General features: G+C 43.1%; 1 protein-coding gene across 2 annotated transcripts in view; it reads left to right on the forward strand.

The window, feature by feature from the left end:
* Positions 1-15,256, forward strand: part of FBXL5 (F-box and leucine rich repeat protein 5) — a 35,542-nt gene that overhangs the window by 12,100 nt on the left and 8,186 nt on the right. For both annotated transcript variants that reach the window (XM_018568248.1, XM_018568247.1), the window contains exons 3-9: positions 1,086-1,181; positions 1,820-2,006; positions 3,037-3,219; positions 8,085-8,210; positions 8,493-8,647; positions 8,733-8,815; positions 10,997-11,674. In XM_018568248.1, coding sequence (XP_018423750.1) covers positions 1,086-1,181; positions 1,820-2,006; positions 3,037-3,219; positions 8,085-8,210; positions 8,493-8,647; positions 8,733-8,815; positions 10,997-11,674 — 1,508 coding nt within the window. The remainder of the gene's footprint in view (positions 1-1,085; positions 1,182-1,819; positions 2,007-3,036; positions 3,220-8,084; positions 8,211-8,492; positions 8,648-8,732; positions 8,816-10,996; positions 11,675-15,256) is intronic.

Raw genomic sequence — 15,256 nt, forward strand, 5'->3', positions numbered from 1 at the left:
GACCATTATAGACAATTTTGGATAGATAACTGACATTCAATCCCATTTACATCCATTTTCATTTATTCCAGGTTGGTATGGCTACATGGTAGAATATATGGGTTGACTGGTTTAAAATGCCATGGACAATTAAAGAGCATATAGGAGGATATTGCAGAATAAACCATTTTAACTAGTTCAGTACCACACATTGTTCACGTTACGATTGAGGACTTAACACAGAAGAAACAAGCTGCATGTAATCTCATCTTAGAATAGCTCAGGCTAGTTTCTGCATGTCTGGGTTTTCTCCATAGGCTACATTTAGTTTTCCTAAAGCCTCTCATTTTATTCCTTATGCTGTATTCACATGGGGCATTTATGTGCCTTCAATAATTCCTGCCAAAAAGAACCTACGAATTCTTGTGGCCGAAATTCCTGGTGTGCTCATTCAGGTAAATGACAGAGGGACAGTGGTCCTATCTGTCAGAGACAGTCCGCATGGAATTGTACAATACCTGTGGTCGGGATAGATAATTGTTCCTAGGCGCAGGATAGATGCATCCCGGGACAATTGTCTATCCCAAACTGCAGGTACTCGTACCAAGTACAATTACATGTGGGCTACCAATGACAGATGCGGCCGCTGTCATTTACTGGAATGGGCATACCGGCCATTCCGCCATAGGTTCTTGCAGCCGCAGTCCCCAAATGCAGGTAAATGCCCTGTGTAAATGCAGCCTTACTCTCCTTTACAGTGGATTCACCTTTACACACAACACACACGAACAAATGAGCTCACAAGCACTGAGATCACAAGCACAGAACTAAGCAGCATTTATTGTAGGATATGTGTTTTAGTACTCCCAAGAGTTAATGTAATATCCATTTTACTAGAATTGTTTGAGGAACTATGAGATTGGAAGGAAGTTGTGACATTGCTCATGTTCAAGAGATTTCTTCATGACGCTTCTGAATTCTGGAGACAGCTGATTGCTGACAAGTCTCTCTTCATAATCCCATTGTGCTAGCGTAGTGGTTTACAGACCAGTTTTAGCCTTCATATAAAACGTCACGCCTTAGATGTTATGGTTTTGTGTTCCCAGGATGAATATGAGCAACTGAACTATGCCCAGCAACTGAAGGAGAGACTGGAGGCTTTTACCAGTGACTTCATTCCTCATATGAAGGAAGAGGAGGAGGTGGGTGGATTCTTTTGATTATGTACTGCTTGGCTTTCCTAATTTGCCAAGAGTGTCGTGTTTGTTGCTTTTAGGGAACCGTTTCACTACTGACATTCAACTGACCAACTTCACTATGAATTATACATTGATTCATGGGGATTAGGAGGATGATACTTTGCAAGTCTGGCCAGATCACAAGTCATAGAATTGATTCACTCATTTAAATTTAGTTGTCATAGATATCTTATATAAAGCCATTTTGAAGAATAGTATTGCCGTATATATACTCTGCGGCAAAACCGTAGTACATTCACATGCAGGCCTTTTGTCCATTCTAAATATTTTCTCACATCATTGCATACTCGTGGTAGTACAGAACAGTCAAGCTGCCGTGTCACATAGCATCGCCTACGACCATGTCCAGCTCTTTATCCAACTGTTAGCTCCTAGCTTTATAAATGGCTGGACATGGTTCAAAACGCTGCAATGTGGAATAGGAGCTTGACTGTTGTATTGCCATGCTTATGCAATCAAAAACTTTTAATACTGATAAAGATCTGTGTTGATGTGTTTATTTTTATATGTACTCTGTTTTACAGAGTAAATACTTCTTATTATTGTCTGTGGGTAGAACTAACACTTGAGTTTTGTCTTAGGTATTTCAGCCAATGTTGATGGAATATTTTACCTACGATGAGCTCAAGGACATTAAGAAGATGGTAATTGCCCAGCATTGTTCTCCGAAAGACCCATCTGAGCTTCTCAGGGGTCTCAGCCTTTGGAATGAGGCCGAAGTGCTGCAGAAAGTTCTCAAGTATTCAGTGGATGAGAAGGCAGAGGAGGGTAAGATGTTGTCTACTTATATATCCTTTATTATAACCTAATGGTCTCTATTAGAGATAACGGATCGATAAGATGATCAATTATAAGCAGATATTTTCTGTTAAATTCTAAATGTGTATTTGCTGGGCTTCCTAATCATACAATTTAAAGATGTTCTGAAGAATTGAGGTTCACCTTTAACCACTTGCCGTCCGCCCGTTGTAAAAAAACGGACGGACGGCACTGCAGCATTGGCATTTTTTTTCTGCTCGCGCGCGCCCCTAGCGGGCACGCACGGGCAGAAAAGACCCGACCAATGCAAACACCCGTTACCGGGTGTTTCACATATAGACGATCGGTGGCTCCATAGCCCGCCGATCGTCTATATGTGCTCGTTTTTTTGAGGTTTCGCGCACGCAATTTTAAGGCTTGACATGTTTGGTGTCTTTTTACCCGACGTGACCCCGTCTTTTATATTTTACCAAAAAATTGGGTAATAATAAATGTTTTATCATTTAATATAGGGGAAACTGTTGTTTTTTTTTTTATTTTAAATTTCAGTAATTTTTCCTTAATATAGTAAAAAATAAAAACCCCAGTGGTGAATAAATACCACCAAAAGAAAGCTCTATCTGTCCCCAAAAAGGTATAAAATTCAGCGTTGCATGACGGAATAAATGTCAGTCAAAGTACCGCAGCGCTGAATACTGAAAAATGGCCTGGATGGGAAGGGGGTTTAACACCGCGGATGTCAACTGGTTAAGTATTTGACATTTTGACAGTTCGTGGATGGAATGATCTTGCATTGTTATGGCTGTGCATGCAGTTGGGGCATCTCTTCTGTCCAATTACAGATGGTGACATTTTGCTTATTGCTTTTAAGCTTTCATTACTCCTACAATTGCCTATTGAATGCTAGCGTAGTTGCACCAATCTGTGTGTCCATAGACCCCCATGGCAGCAGGTGAACCTTTTTGCTTGGATGCTCTATATATAATCAGTAATGTATGTCTGTAAAGAACATTTTTGTTTTTGTTTTCTTCCCCCATAGAAACCATGGCTCAGCCGAGCACTGTATCCATTTCTGATCTTCCTCCGGAGGTAATGCTGAACATCTTTAGTTACCTTAACCCACAAGAGCTGTGTCGCTGTAGTCAAGTAAACAGCAAATGGGCACAGCTGGCAAAAACTGGATCTCTCTGGAAGCACCTTTACCCAGTGCTGTGGGCCAGAGGTGAGTCATCTGTCATTATTGATTTACAAACCTTAGGAAACATTCCACTAAGCCAGCCATACAACATATCCTGAGGACAATTTCAATGTAGCTTATTGTATAATTTCTTGCACCTTTAAGGACCTATTCAGAACTTTCTGCTGCATTGCAGTGCGTTATCACACTCATGTTAACTTGCATTGTGCAGCCCATTCATTTAACGGATGCCAACGGAAAGGTAACCCGAAAAATGGGTATGAATGGGATCAGTTCACAATGCTGCAATGTGTTGCAGTGTGCTGTTTTCTCAGCACAGTGCAATGCACGCTTCAAAAACAGATGTCGATTCAACGGAATGCAAGAAAAAAAAAGATGCATACAAGTTTCTCCTCGGGGATTGTTAAGTAAAGATTGCCAAAAGATAAAGAAACCAGCAGAGGTTAAAATTTCAAGCGTTTTTGGTTTGATTTCGGTGTGAATGGGTCCTTGGGATGCATTAAAATATATGGCACCACTCTGTGTCTAAAGCTGGCCACACACCTATAGATTATCTGCAGATTTTCTGTGGAAAAAGTGCAACCGATTCCTCCATCTACGCTAAACTGTGTGGCTGGAGAATCTCACACTGGGCCGAACCTCAGTATCTTGCTAGTCAGCCCCGCTGGCCCTCAAAATACCTGAACACCTGAGCAATGCTTACATCCAATCAAATTGTTCAGGTATTTTGCGAGCCAGCGGTCTCTCTGTGACAGGTCCTCTTTATGGAGACAGGGGTCTTTCTGGGTCCAGTGATCAGAGGTGAGATCAGCGACTAGAAGCTTGCTGATCCTCCTCCGATCAATGCGGTGGGACCCACTATGTCGGGCCCGCACGGGGGATAGTGGAGCCCGGGGTAGCCGGCGGGGGGGAGGCACACTGTGCCGCTCGGTACAAATGATCCAGCGGCTGTATAGACGCCGGATCATTTGTATCAACAGCCAGTGCCGGCCGTTTACAACGGTACCAAGAACACAGTTGCAGCAGCCGTGTTCTAACTGTTTTTAGCAGCAGCAGCAGCCGTGTTCTCAGCCGTGTTCGTGGTATAACCGCTTCAAGGGGCTGGCCGTATAAATACGACCATGCGCTTGAAGTTATTAAAGATGTATGCTTGCTCTTAATTTAACCTTCCGGTGGTGTTTTACTCAAGATTGACAGGGGAATTCATGGAAACTGCCGCAGCTGGCAACCAATCGGCTTCTATCTTCAGTTTGTTCAGGTAAGCTTTGAATATGAAAGAAAGAAGCTGATTGGTTGCCATGGGCAACTGCTCCAGACTTTGCCCCAGTTTTGATAAATCCCCTTCTGAGAGTTGGAGGAGAAAGGTCTGATAGTTGCCTTTCATCTGTCGGACATGATTATGACCTGCTGCTTCTCGGCTCCTGAGTATGGATAACGGTATTGACTAGCCCTTTAGTTAGGAGGAATATAGAACAATAAGGGGCCCTTTTCCTTTGGCCGTTCAGTACTACAGGGCATACTCAGGAGATGGGAGTCGGTGTTTTGATAGGACAGCACCTGTCAGATCTTCTTTTGAGCTACAAATTGGTCTTGGCATAAGCCTGTACAATAAGAATACTTATAGGAGAGTCTGTATAAAGAGGACATCCACCTCAGAATACTAGTTGTCTGGCTGTCTCCGGTTTCAACGCTTTGAGGCACTGCCCTGGAACAAGCATGCAGATTAGCTAGTCAAAAGTCAGTACTTAGGATCTGCATACTAGTTCTAGGCACATGCCTCCGAAATGATTGGAGGATTATGACAGCCAGGCAAGTAGCATTCCCAGAAGTAGAGGTAAGCAATGGCAGCATTTAGGACAGGTTTACTCAATGCCTAACAATTCTAATTCTTTGAGGGCAGGTTCACACCATTTTTCGGATCAGATCTGGTCCGGAAAATGGTGTGAACCTGCACGCAGTGCCAGTGCATTCCAGACCAGACAAAATGAGACATGCAGTATTTGTCTGGTCTGGTCCGTAACAGACTGCACTGGTGTGAACAGAGACCAGAAATGGCATAGAGATACATTAGGATGCATTTTAGGTCTGGAAACAATCTGGTCTGGAGATGATCTGCATGTGGTGTGAATGGGCCCTGAAGGGTCACTAAACCCTTCAGCTACAAAGAAGTTTCCAATCCAGCATGATGACCTAAACCTCACATGTTAATTATAAACCGCAAAGAATGCTTACTTATTACATTTCTGTGTTTTACGGCGCTATACAAGGAATCGGCATTCCTGCGGATGTTACTTTGACACGTACCACCTACCTAAACATTGTTGCTGAACAAGTACAACCTTTCATGGAAATAGTATTCCCTGATGGCAGTGGCCTCCTTCAGCAGTATAATGCACCCTGCCACACAGCAAAAATGGTGCAAGAATGGTTTGCGGCGCACAACAAGGCGTTTGAGGTGTTGACTTGTCCTCCAAATTCTCCAGATCTCAATATATACATTTCCTGAAAGCTGAGGCCTTGTAAAATAAAATAAAAATATGGCAGCATAATTTTTTTGTCGCATTATGTTTGCACACGTTTATCAAATTGATATTATTAGGGGGGGAGGGGGCATGAATGAGTTTAAGTGCACACGAACACAATTTAATACCTTTTTTTTTTTTGGTGAACTATAAATGATGGGGTTACATTTTACGTGTGAAGCGTAAAAATGTTGTTCGCCTGTGCAATGGCGAAAAATTATGGTACTCAAAATTGTCCATACGCGGTGCTTTAAAAGCCTTTACTGCTCATCAGTTTAGAGTTAACAGTGAGTTACGACACTAGAATTATTGCTCTCGCTCCGCATTCGCAGCGATGCCTAACGTGTGGTGCATTCGTTGTTTACGTACATGTGCATGCCCTGTGCACATTTTTGTTGCATGCGTTTGGCGGGGGCAGTTTCATTTTTTTTTTTTTAAATTTTAATTTCACTTAAATTATTGCTCTGACACTGTAGCTAACAAGCCCCTATATGATAGCATTTGGAGGTGACAGGTCCTCTTTATGGAGATGTCTTCCCTGCTTCCAATACAGGGAATCCAGCACAGCATTGTGTCAGATTCCCTGTGTAAGACGGCATCTGACGGCTATGAGCACAACGATTCCGGAGTCACTGCAGTCCGGTCTGCTCCCGCTCTCATTCCTGATACTAATTGCCAGGTTCCCGGATCCCCTAGAGGAGCGGGGGAACCCAAGTGTGCGTGTGCCACCTATGCAGGCCGCTACAGCCGCCCAGATCACTTGTATAAAAAGAGAATCGCCTGCTTCAGTTGTCAAGGTGATTTCTGCAATGACAGTCCCAGACCGTCATCCAAAGCCAAGCGGTTAATTGACATTGTTTTTTACAAAGGTGGAATGGAATGTGATTTATTTATTTTCCTTCTGTGTACATTTACATTTTTATATTTAATACTTTAAACCAGGGATGGACAAATGAATATGGGATTCAGGAGCTGGTCTGTCCGACAACCTGGCTACCGGGATTTGTACCGCTCTGCTTTAAACTATTTCGGTTACAGATTGTCTGTTCACATTACCACCCTTGGATATGGTTTTTGCTTAGACATGCTTTTGGTAATGTTTACAAGATCTCTTCATCATGTGAAACGCCTGACAGGAAGTAGATAGTGCTATTTCCTGTCCATATTTGACCAACAGTGTCATGTGTGAGAGAAGAACTGCCCGAGTCTGTATTGCCCCAGAGCAGCCAGTCGGAATGGAATAGTCACTGGGCACTTAAAGAATGAAAGCTTTAACCACTTGCTGACCGGTGCAGATTCCTACTATTTGTGCACACATGATAAAATCTGAATTTTTGGCAAGAAAACAACTTCAGGCCATGTAACACGGGATTTGTGCAAATGTTTATCAAACAAGTATTTTTAGGATAAAATACACTAAAATGATATTTGGTACACAAACGGAATATACTCGGGTAAATATATACCAAACATGTCAAGCTATAAAATTGCTTGCGTCCGTGAAACCACAAAAAACTACAATACTCCCCAAATTTCCCACAGGTGACGCTTTAAACGCTGTTACTGCTCATCAGTTTAGTGTTAACAGTGATTAATGGCTCTAGAATTATTGCTCTTCCTCAGACATTTGGGGCGATATGCAACATATGTGGAGCAATTTTCATTTTTGCACGTATGCGCATCTGACTCGTTGTGTGGGGGTGGCGGGGGACTTTAAAAAAAAAAGTGTTTTTTTTTCACTCAACTTTATTGCTATCTCATACAGGGCTAACAAGCCCCCTATGTAATAGCAAATAGGTTGTGGCAGGTCCTCTTTTTTGGAGACATCAGGGGTCTTTCAGACCCCTAATGTCACCTAGGGACCCCGAAGAAGCTGATAAAGCAAAGATCTTCCTCTCCTGACTTTAGGAGCCAGAGACTGTGCACAGTGACACCGGAAGTGATGTAATACACATTACTTCCGGGTCCAGTGATCAGAGGAGAAATCAGCGGCTGGAAGGCTGCTGATCTCCCTCCGATCCATCAGGAAAAACCTGCCATGCCAGTCCCGGGCCTGCACGGGGAACAGCGGAGGGGGGGCACACACACATCGCCGCACTGTATACAAGCGATCCGGCGCCTGTACAGACGCCAGATTGCTTGTATAGAAACAGCAATCGCCTGCTATTTAAAACAGTACCAAGAACACAGCTGCAGCAGCAGCCATGTTCTTGGTATAACCACTTCAAGCGGGTGACGTGCATTTACATGAGCCCGCATGAAGTGCTTAACCTGGTTGCTGTATGGGACAATGCAGAAGGCCTGAGGCGGGTTTTTCCCTCAGAAGCTTTGATACACATGACCAGTCTTACAATTATGTATTCATAGGAAATTGGTACAATGGAGAAGCCACAGACCTTGACACAGAGCCAGACAAGGACTGGATCTCTAGAAGGAAGGATGAAAGTCGTGCATATCAGGAGTGGGATGAGGATGCAGATATTGATGAGTCTGGTAAGATATTATGGCGTTCTTAAGTCTAGTAGACCATGTAATTTTCAACAGTTGAATTCTGAAACTAAACTTCATCTGAAAATGCAGTGGCTTTAGCTTCACCTGGGACGGATAAAGTGATCAGCAGCTTTGGCTTCACTCTGATTTTTTTTTTTTTTTAACTGTAAACTGTAGTGCTACTTGAGGGCGGACTGGGGCGGAACAACCAAGCATACATAATGGTAAATTGTGTGTATGTATATGGATATAGTTTGACATCAAATCCTTCTTTTTGTATTCCAGAGGAGACGAAAGATGATGATTATTCTTTCTCTATCAGTGTGGCTCAGCAAGAAAAAGAATTCTTGTATGGTATCATTCATAATATTCTCCCCTATGTTGGCCACTCAGTGCAAACTCTTGTTCTTGCCTACAGCTCAGCAGCTAGCAGTAAAATGGTGAGTACTATATTCCTGATTTCAGGCCCAACTAGGATAATTGTGGCACAGGGATGTTGTTCAAATGTTTCACTTCTTTTTATAGATCCGTCAGATGCTTGAGTTTTGTCCCAACTTGGAATATCTGGACCTCACTCAGACAGACATTTCTGATTCGGCGTTTGATGGGTACGTATCGCCTTTATTTACCTTGTGTTTAAAATTGAGATTTAGCCGAGTTATTCAGAAACTGCCTTTTTGTTTTTCTGCACCCAATATGTTCTTTTTTCCAATCTCATAGCCTAGGATGAGCTTTGTACATAGCGGAAGTTTAAAAAAAAAAGTTCCACTTTAACCACTTGAAGTCCGCGGTGTTAAACCCCCTTCCCATCCAGATATTATTACCAAATTTTTTGGTAAAATATAAAAGTCCCGTCGGGTAAAGGGACACCAAACATGTCAAGCCTTAAAATTGCGCATGCGCACGAAACCTCAAAAAAACTACATTACCCAAAATTGGCCATAGGCGACGCATTAAAAGCTTTTACCGCTCATCAGTTTAGTGTTATCAGTGATTGATGGCCCTAAAATGATTGCTCTCACTGCGATGTTCGCGACGATACGTAACATGTGTAGCGCAATTGTAGCAGGAAAAAAATGCCGTCTGGCGACGGCAACCCGCGGATGCGAGTCTGCCGTCCGTCCGTTTTTTCTTAACGGGCGGACGGCAAGAGGTTAAGGGTTGTGGAAAGTTTAAGAAAAACGACTTGTCCGAGGACTAAAGCTGGGGCCCAATCTACTTGTCATGATACAAAAAATAATTGTAACCAAAATCATATTTAACCGTGCAAAGAAGCGCTTCTCATTGCTCAGCGAAGTACAGATATTACATTCCTACTGGCGGGGGGGAAGGACCGTTTGCAGAAAGGTAAGTATGGGGCAGAAGGGGTCAGATTTAAGCAGGTTATACCATTTTCCCAAATTACCTGGGAAAGTGAACTTACCCTTTAATGCATAACGCACATTGTACGTGTTGAGTGCTGCTACCCAGCTTTGGCACACAGTGGAATGGGGGCAGCACTCCGTACACACACTTCCCTATGTGTGCGTTTATTTGCATGCAGATTTTTTTAAACTTTTCAATTATGTTTTTTCAATTTTATTTTAACCTCTTGCCGTCCGCCCGTAGTAGAAAAACGGACGGACGGCACTGCAGCATCTGCGGGTTGCCGTCTCCAGACGGCAATTAATTTTTTTTTAAACTTTATCACTTTTTTAATTTTATAGTTTTTAATCTTTTTTTTTTTTTTTCCATTTTTAGCTTAACTTTTTATTGCTATCACACAGGGGCTAACAATAACAAACCCCTATGTGATCATGTTTGGAGGTGTCATGTTCTCTTTATAGAACCTGCCCTCCAATACAGATGCAGCCCGGCTTGTGACAGCTGAGACAGGAAGCGTTGCGAGTACTCGCTGCTCTGCATCCTGAAATCATTGCTGTGGTCCCAGGTCCCCCTGCAGTTTGGGGGACCCCAAAAACCACAGCGGGGACGGGGAGGTGGACGGATCTTGGAGGGCGTAGTGTGCCTTTTTTGGGGAAGGACAAACTGGATGCTCTACAGCTGCCCAGTTCACTTGTACAAATCGAGCGTCAGCTTCCCTGCTCTACATTTTAGCCCTGCTTTTCCGAAGCCGGGCTACATGTGGAAGAAAAATCGCCCGGCAGGCACCTGGAGCTACATTTCCCGGGCATTGGGCGATAGGAATTCCGCTCGCCTGCACTTAAAACCATTTCCTAGAGGTACAGTATATGAAAAAGACTGTACCTGACATAGGAATGCAAAATCTGTTGAATAATGTCAATGTAAAAAAGAGAATAAAGCTGGCCGCAGACACTATAGACCGTGGTTTTAGCCTCTGCCAGATATTTATTGCTGTCTGTGATCCCATTGAATAGATTTTCCCTCGCTCCCTGCGCGGTCACCAGGACAGGGATCACTCCAGTGGGGACACTCTGCTGGAAAAGCTTTTTATATTACAAAGGGGAAGGAAAGCTGTCATGCTTTTATTGATGTTTGTGCAGAATCTAGGAGCCACATGGTCACTGGCCTAAATGAAAATGACAAATTGATTTGAGGGGATTTTGGCAAATGTAAGAGTGCACAGGTGTGCTGTGATTTGCTGATCCGATATGTATGTACATCTATCTGCATGAACGGTTTGCAAAGCATCGGCCACCAGGCTCTTAGGACTTGCCCAGCCTTGATGTCATCTGTTACGGTGTGCTGTGATTGTGACCTTTACTGTAGTATTTTTTTCTTCTTTGTGTCTTAAAATAAAATTGAACACTGTTTTCTTTCTTTTCCAGCTGGTATTTTGGCCATTGCCAGAATCTTCATCATATTGATTTGTCTGGATGTGAGAAAATTACAGATGTAGCTCTGGAAAGACTGTCCATTGCCCTAGGGGTGTTACCTTCATACAAGAAAATGCTGAAATGCTGCCAGAACAGCAAAAATACTCAAACTTCCTGGGGGAGCAGAGACCTGAGTCATAGGATGAGGACTAGCCGTGTTCAGTGTATCGGTGGTCAGTGTGTTTTATTGTATGGAGGAGATTACACCACTTCACCCGTCTGGATCCTGGATTCTGAGAGCTTGACCGATATTGAGGATGCAGCAGACTGGAAGTATAAGCACGATGGATTCTGTGTTTTGGACATGTCATCCAGTCTGAATTGTTTTAGTCGAGGTTGCTGCTTCAGGAAGCCAATTGCTGGATTGAGGACTAGTGTCAGCTGGCAGCAGCAGTACTACTCTAGTGGTTATACTAATTGTGGCCATTCATTCTGTTCAGCTGGAGCTAAGCTAAGGACTATACAAGCTCTCCCAGAGTCCTCTGTACTGTGCAAAGCAGGAAAAAAGACTCCTCAGTCAGAGGTCAGAGACTCCAACTCTGGGAGCGCAGAAACTGAATCTAGTGCTGCACGAGTTTTACGGTTTCTCAGTTTTTCTGGCTGTCATCAGATCACAGACCGTGGTCTCAGGTTGGTGATTTCATCTCTTTTAAAGTATAGCTTTTATGGCAATGTAGAAGTTTTAGGGTTAGTTCACACCGACCCTAGTGCGTTCCGGTCCAATCTGGTGCCATAACGCACTGGACCGCATCCCGGCTGGCTCACTGCGTTCTGGGGCAGAATGGGGCATGGTGGTGCATAGAAGTCAATGGCACGGCAGCCACGCCCCCTGGCTGCAGTGCACTCGCCCGCACCGGAACGCGTGGCACATCGATGCCTGCGTTCCGGGGCGTGGCTGCGGTGCCATTGACTTCAATGCACCACCATGCCCCATTCTGCCCCAGAACGCAGTGAGCTAGCTGGGATGCAATCCAGTGCATTCCAGCTGTCTGTCTGTTGCAGAGTAATGTTTTTACAGTATTCCTTAGTTTAGTTTATAAGCAAATGAAACCTGTCCTTGCTCCCATTTGCAGCACACTCCACACCCTGGTGTTCTTTTATCCTTTAGGCCCCTTTCACATGAGCGATCCGATCGCCTGTCAGTTTTTCAGCCTGACCTGTTAGATGCTCTTTGCAAGTCTATGCACAGCTGTGTGCCAACGGACGAGCGTCCATTTGCACCGGGTTAGCCCCGGCTAGGTCCAGAAAAACAAACAGATCTGTTTTGGTGGACCGGATCGTGCTGGACCGGGATAATTTAATGTAAATGGACACATGTCTGTTTACATCAGATTCCCCGTAGACACACATGGGGTTCGGCAATTTCAGTTTTAGGAAAAAACTGTACAGACACAGATGTTACGGCGATGACATCCGATCCCTATTGTTGTGATCAGAGAAGGATCCATTGATAGATGCTCTCCTGGCAAGGTCATCTAAATGGGGTCTTACTAGGCCACACACGTAAACTTTTATGATTAGGACGGGGATGGACAAATTTAATTTGGCATTCAGGAGGCACCAGTGACAACAACAAGAGAAAACCTCCAAAAATGAGGTGCCAGCTCCTGGGATTTGTCCAGCCCTGGTTTTGGATCACACAAAGGGCCAGCGTTGATGGGCTGCAAATGGAAAGTGCTTTTACATCTGTTTGAGACTATTCTGAGATCATTCAGAATCCATTAGCAGCTCATTTCACCTGCACTTGATCTCCTTCAAACCGATTTTGCATTCCCATAATCTTGTATGGGAAGGGAAGCAGTTCAGAAGCTAAGCAAGGCCCGCTGACACTGGCCTCAAAAAGACAAACTGATATAATGGGAATATTAGGAAAAGTTGTATTCCACATATGTTCTAATAGTTTAACTACTAAGAGCACAATAAAAACATAAGTAATTGAGTCCATATAACACTTGTGCTAAACTGTTACAAAAACGAAGGAGCCATGCTGCTGCTTTTCTATGAAAACCTCCACGGGCACATTTTGTGGAGCACCGCTGTATGCTTCATAAATGTGATTAGCACTTACCTTGCTATGGGACTCCTAAGTTCCCATTCACACCTGAGCATTTTGTGAACGTGTGTCAGACATGCATAACAATGACGTAGGGTTGTACCACTCGCTGCCTCTAGGAGAAACGGACAAGTTTGGTAAACAAATTAAAATCCTGCTACTTTAAGGACATAACCCTTCTCACCTCATACCTGCCATGTTTGCATAGTTTCTTCATGAGAATAGATTGTCCCCTCCTCCTCTGCTTTATTTTAGTTTATTTTGTTTCCTCGTTAAGGATTTTACTAGCAAGAGCTGCTAGTTGATTCATACCCGATATTATTAAATCCTAAAAGTCTCTGTTGCTAGCCGAAAAAAACAGAGATTCATTCTGGATAAGTTAAATCCTGGAAGTTTCTCTAGTTATCATGAAGCAGGTCATTTCTGGTCTCAGTACTGATGCTTTGTCCTGCGGTGCTCCTGTGTTCCTGTTTTTTGCCATTTAACGGTCAGGTCAGTATTACCTGGGGATGTGTGAGCATGCACAGTCTGTTTTTTCTTTCTGGTTTCCTCAGTGCGGTGTAGTGCGTTTCTATCAGTAGTAAAGGTGAACGGAGTGGTTTCAATTCTGCTTCCTTTGTTTGTTTGTTTGCCCTCAAACTCATGTCGCTTATTGGGGAGAACAGACTAGAGCCTGTTGTTTTTTTTTTTTAATTATTATTACACAGCCATTGTTCATTTTTTTTTTATTCTGTCTGCAGCAGGTGGTTGCGGTACCTCATATTTTTTCCTCACAGTGGTTAGGGCTGTGGGTATTGTTGTCTGAATCTGTCTGAGACAGAATTATCAGAACAGACTGTCATTAGCAGGACTCTGTGTGAAAGTGAATTTCTTTTCTTTCCTACTCTGTGTCTTACTACTGGTTTTATACAGAAACTTGGGACATTTTTACTTTACATTGGTGTCACTGAAGTTTTGGTTTCTTCCAGTCACAAGTGGGATGTACACTACAAGGCCTCTGAGGTGTTGCTATGGTGACCTATGCTTGTTATACTTTATGTACTTCACCAGGATAGCCACATGGGGTTGCTCTCCTTTCTGCTCAGTGAAAAAACTGTTATGATACTTGTCCTTTTCCCTGAATACTGATGATGTAGTTTTTACTCAGTAAGGAGCGGCGGCACTAATGAAAGTTATTCAGTGGCCAGACATTTAGTGACACTTCTCTAGATGCCTGAGGAGCGCACTCTTTCCTTCCTTGATTAAGTAACATAGCACATAGATTCAGCTCATGAATACAATACACCTAATGTATGATTGTCATAAACACTATGCCATATTATTGATGCAGTAGCTGGGCTGTGACGGATTCACTTAGTAAAGCTGCCCATGCACCTATAGATTTTCAATCAGAAATTTTCATTGCTGCCAAGAACCTTCGTTCGATTCTAGCTCAAATAGCCCATCATGCACAGACCAATGTAGATTTCAATAATTGTTTGTTAGCGATACTAACTAACCAAATTTCGTCGATTGGCGGAACAGATTTTCGTTTGTGCAGAGTTCTTGCTGGAATTTTTGTCGTATGAAAACGCCACTAATCCATCGATTTTCGTTCGATTTGGAAAAAGTTTTCCAGCCTCACTCATCGAGAATATTCAAGCGGGATTACAGTAAAAAAAAAATGATTGGTGTCCTCTCAGTTAGATTATTGTTCTTTGTTTGTAAGAACATTCGAGGAAGATTTCCGAACGAAAATGGAAGAGTGTATGGACACCTTATGAAAGTAGCGGTTACCTTTCTTAATTGAGGCTGCGCATTCCTCTTTAAAATCAGAGGATTCTGCTGTTATTTCTACTTCTGCCATTTCTAGTTTAGATTCACATAAACCTGAGTGTGTTTCTGTAAGGTTTTTCCTCCTATCCTATTTTTTGATACCTAGACCAGTACCAGATGATATATATTTTTTTTACAAATGGTTTATTCCTCGTGAAGTTGATTCTCCAGTTTCTCGTCTTAGCAAGGCATTGACTATTGCTATTGATGACACTCTTTCTTAGGAACCTGCCGGAGAATCTCGTACCGTTTATTAGTCAACTGGTTGAGGTTTTCAACCATTATTGGCTACGGTCCTTATTTCCCAGACTATGGCTACAGAACAGGCTACTGCTGAAGTCAAT

Source organism: Nanorana parkeri, unplaced genomic scaffold, assembly GCF_000935625.1.
Source record: "Nanorana parkeri isolate BGI_ZX_2015 unplaced genomic scaffold, ASM93562v1 scaffold1161, whole genome shotgun sequence".
NCBI lineage: Eukaryota > Metazoa > Chordata > Amphibia > Anura > Dicroglossidae > Nanorana > Nanorana parkeri.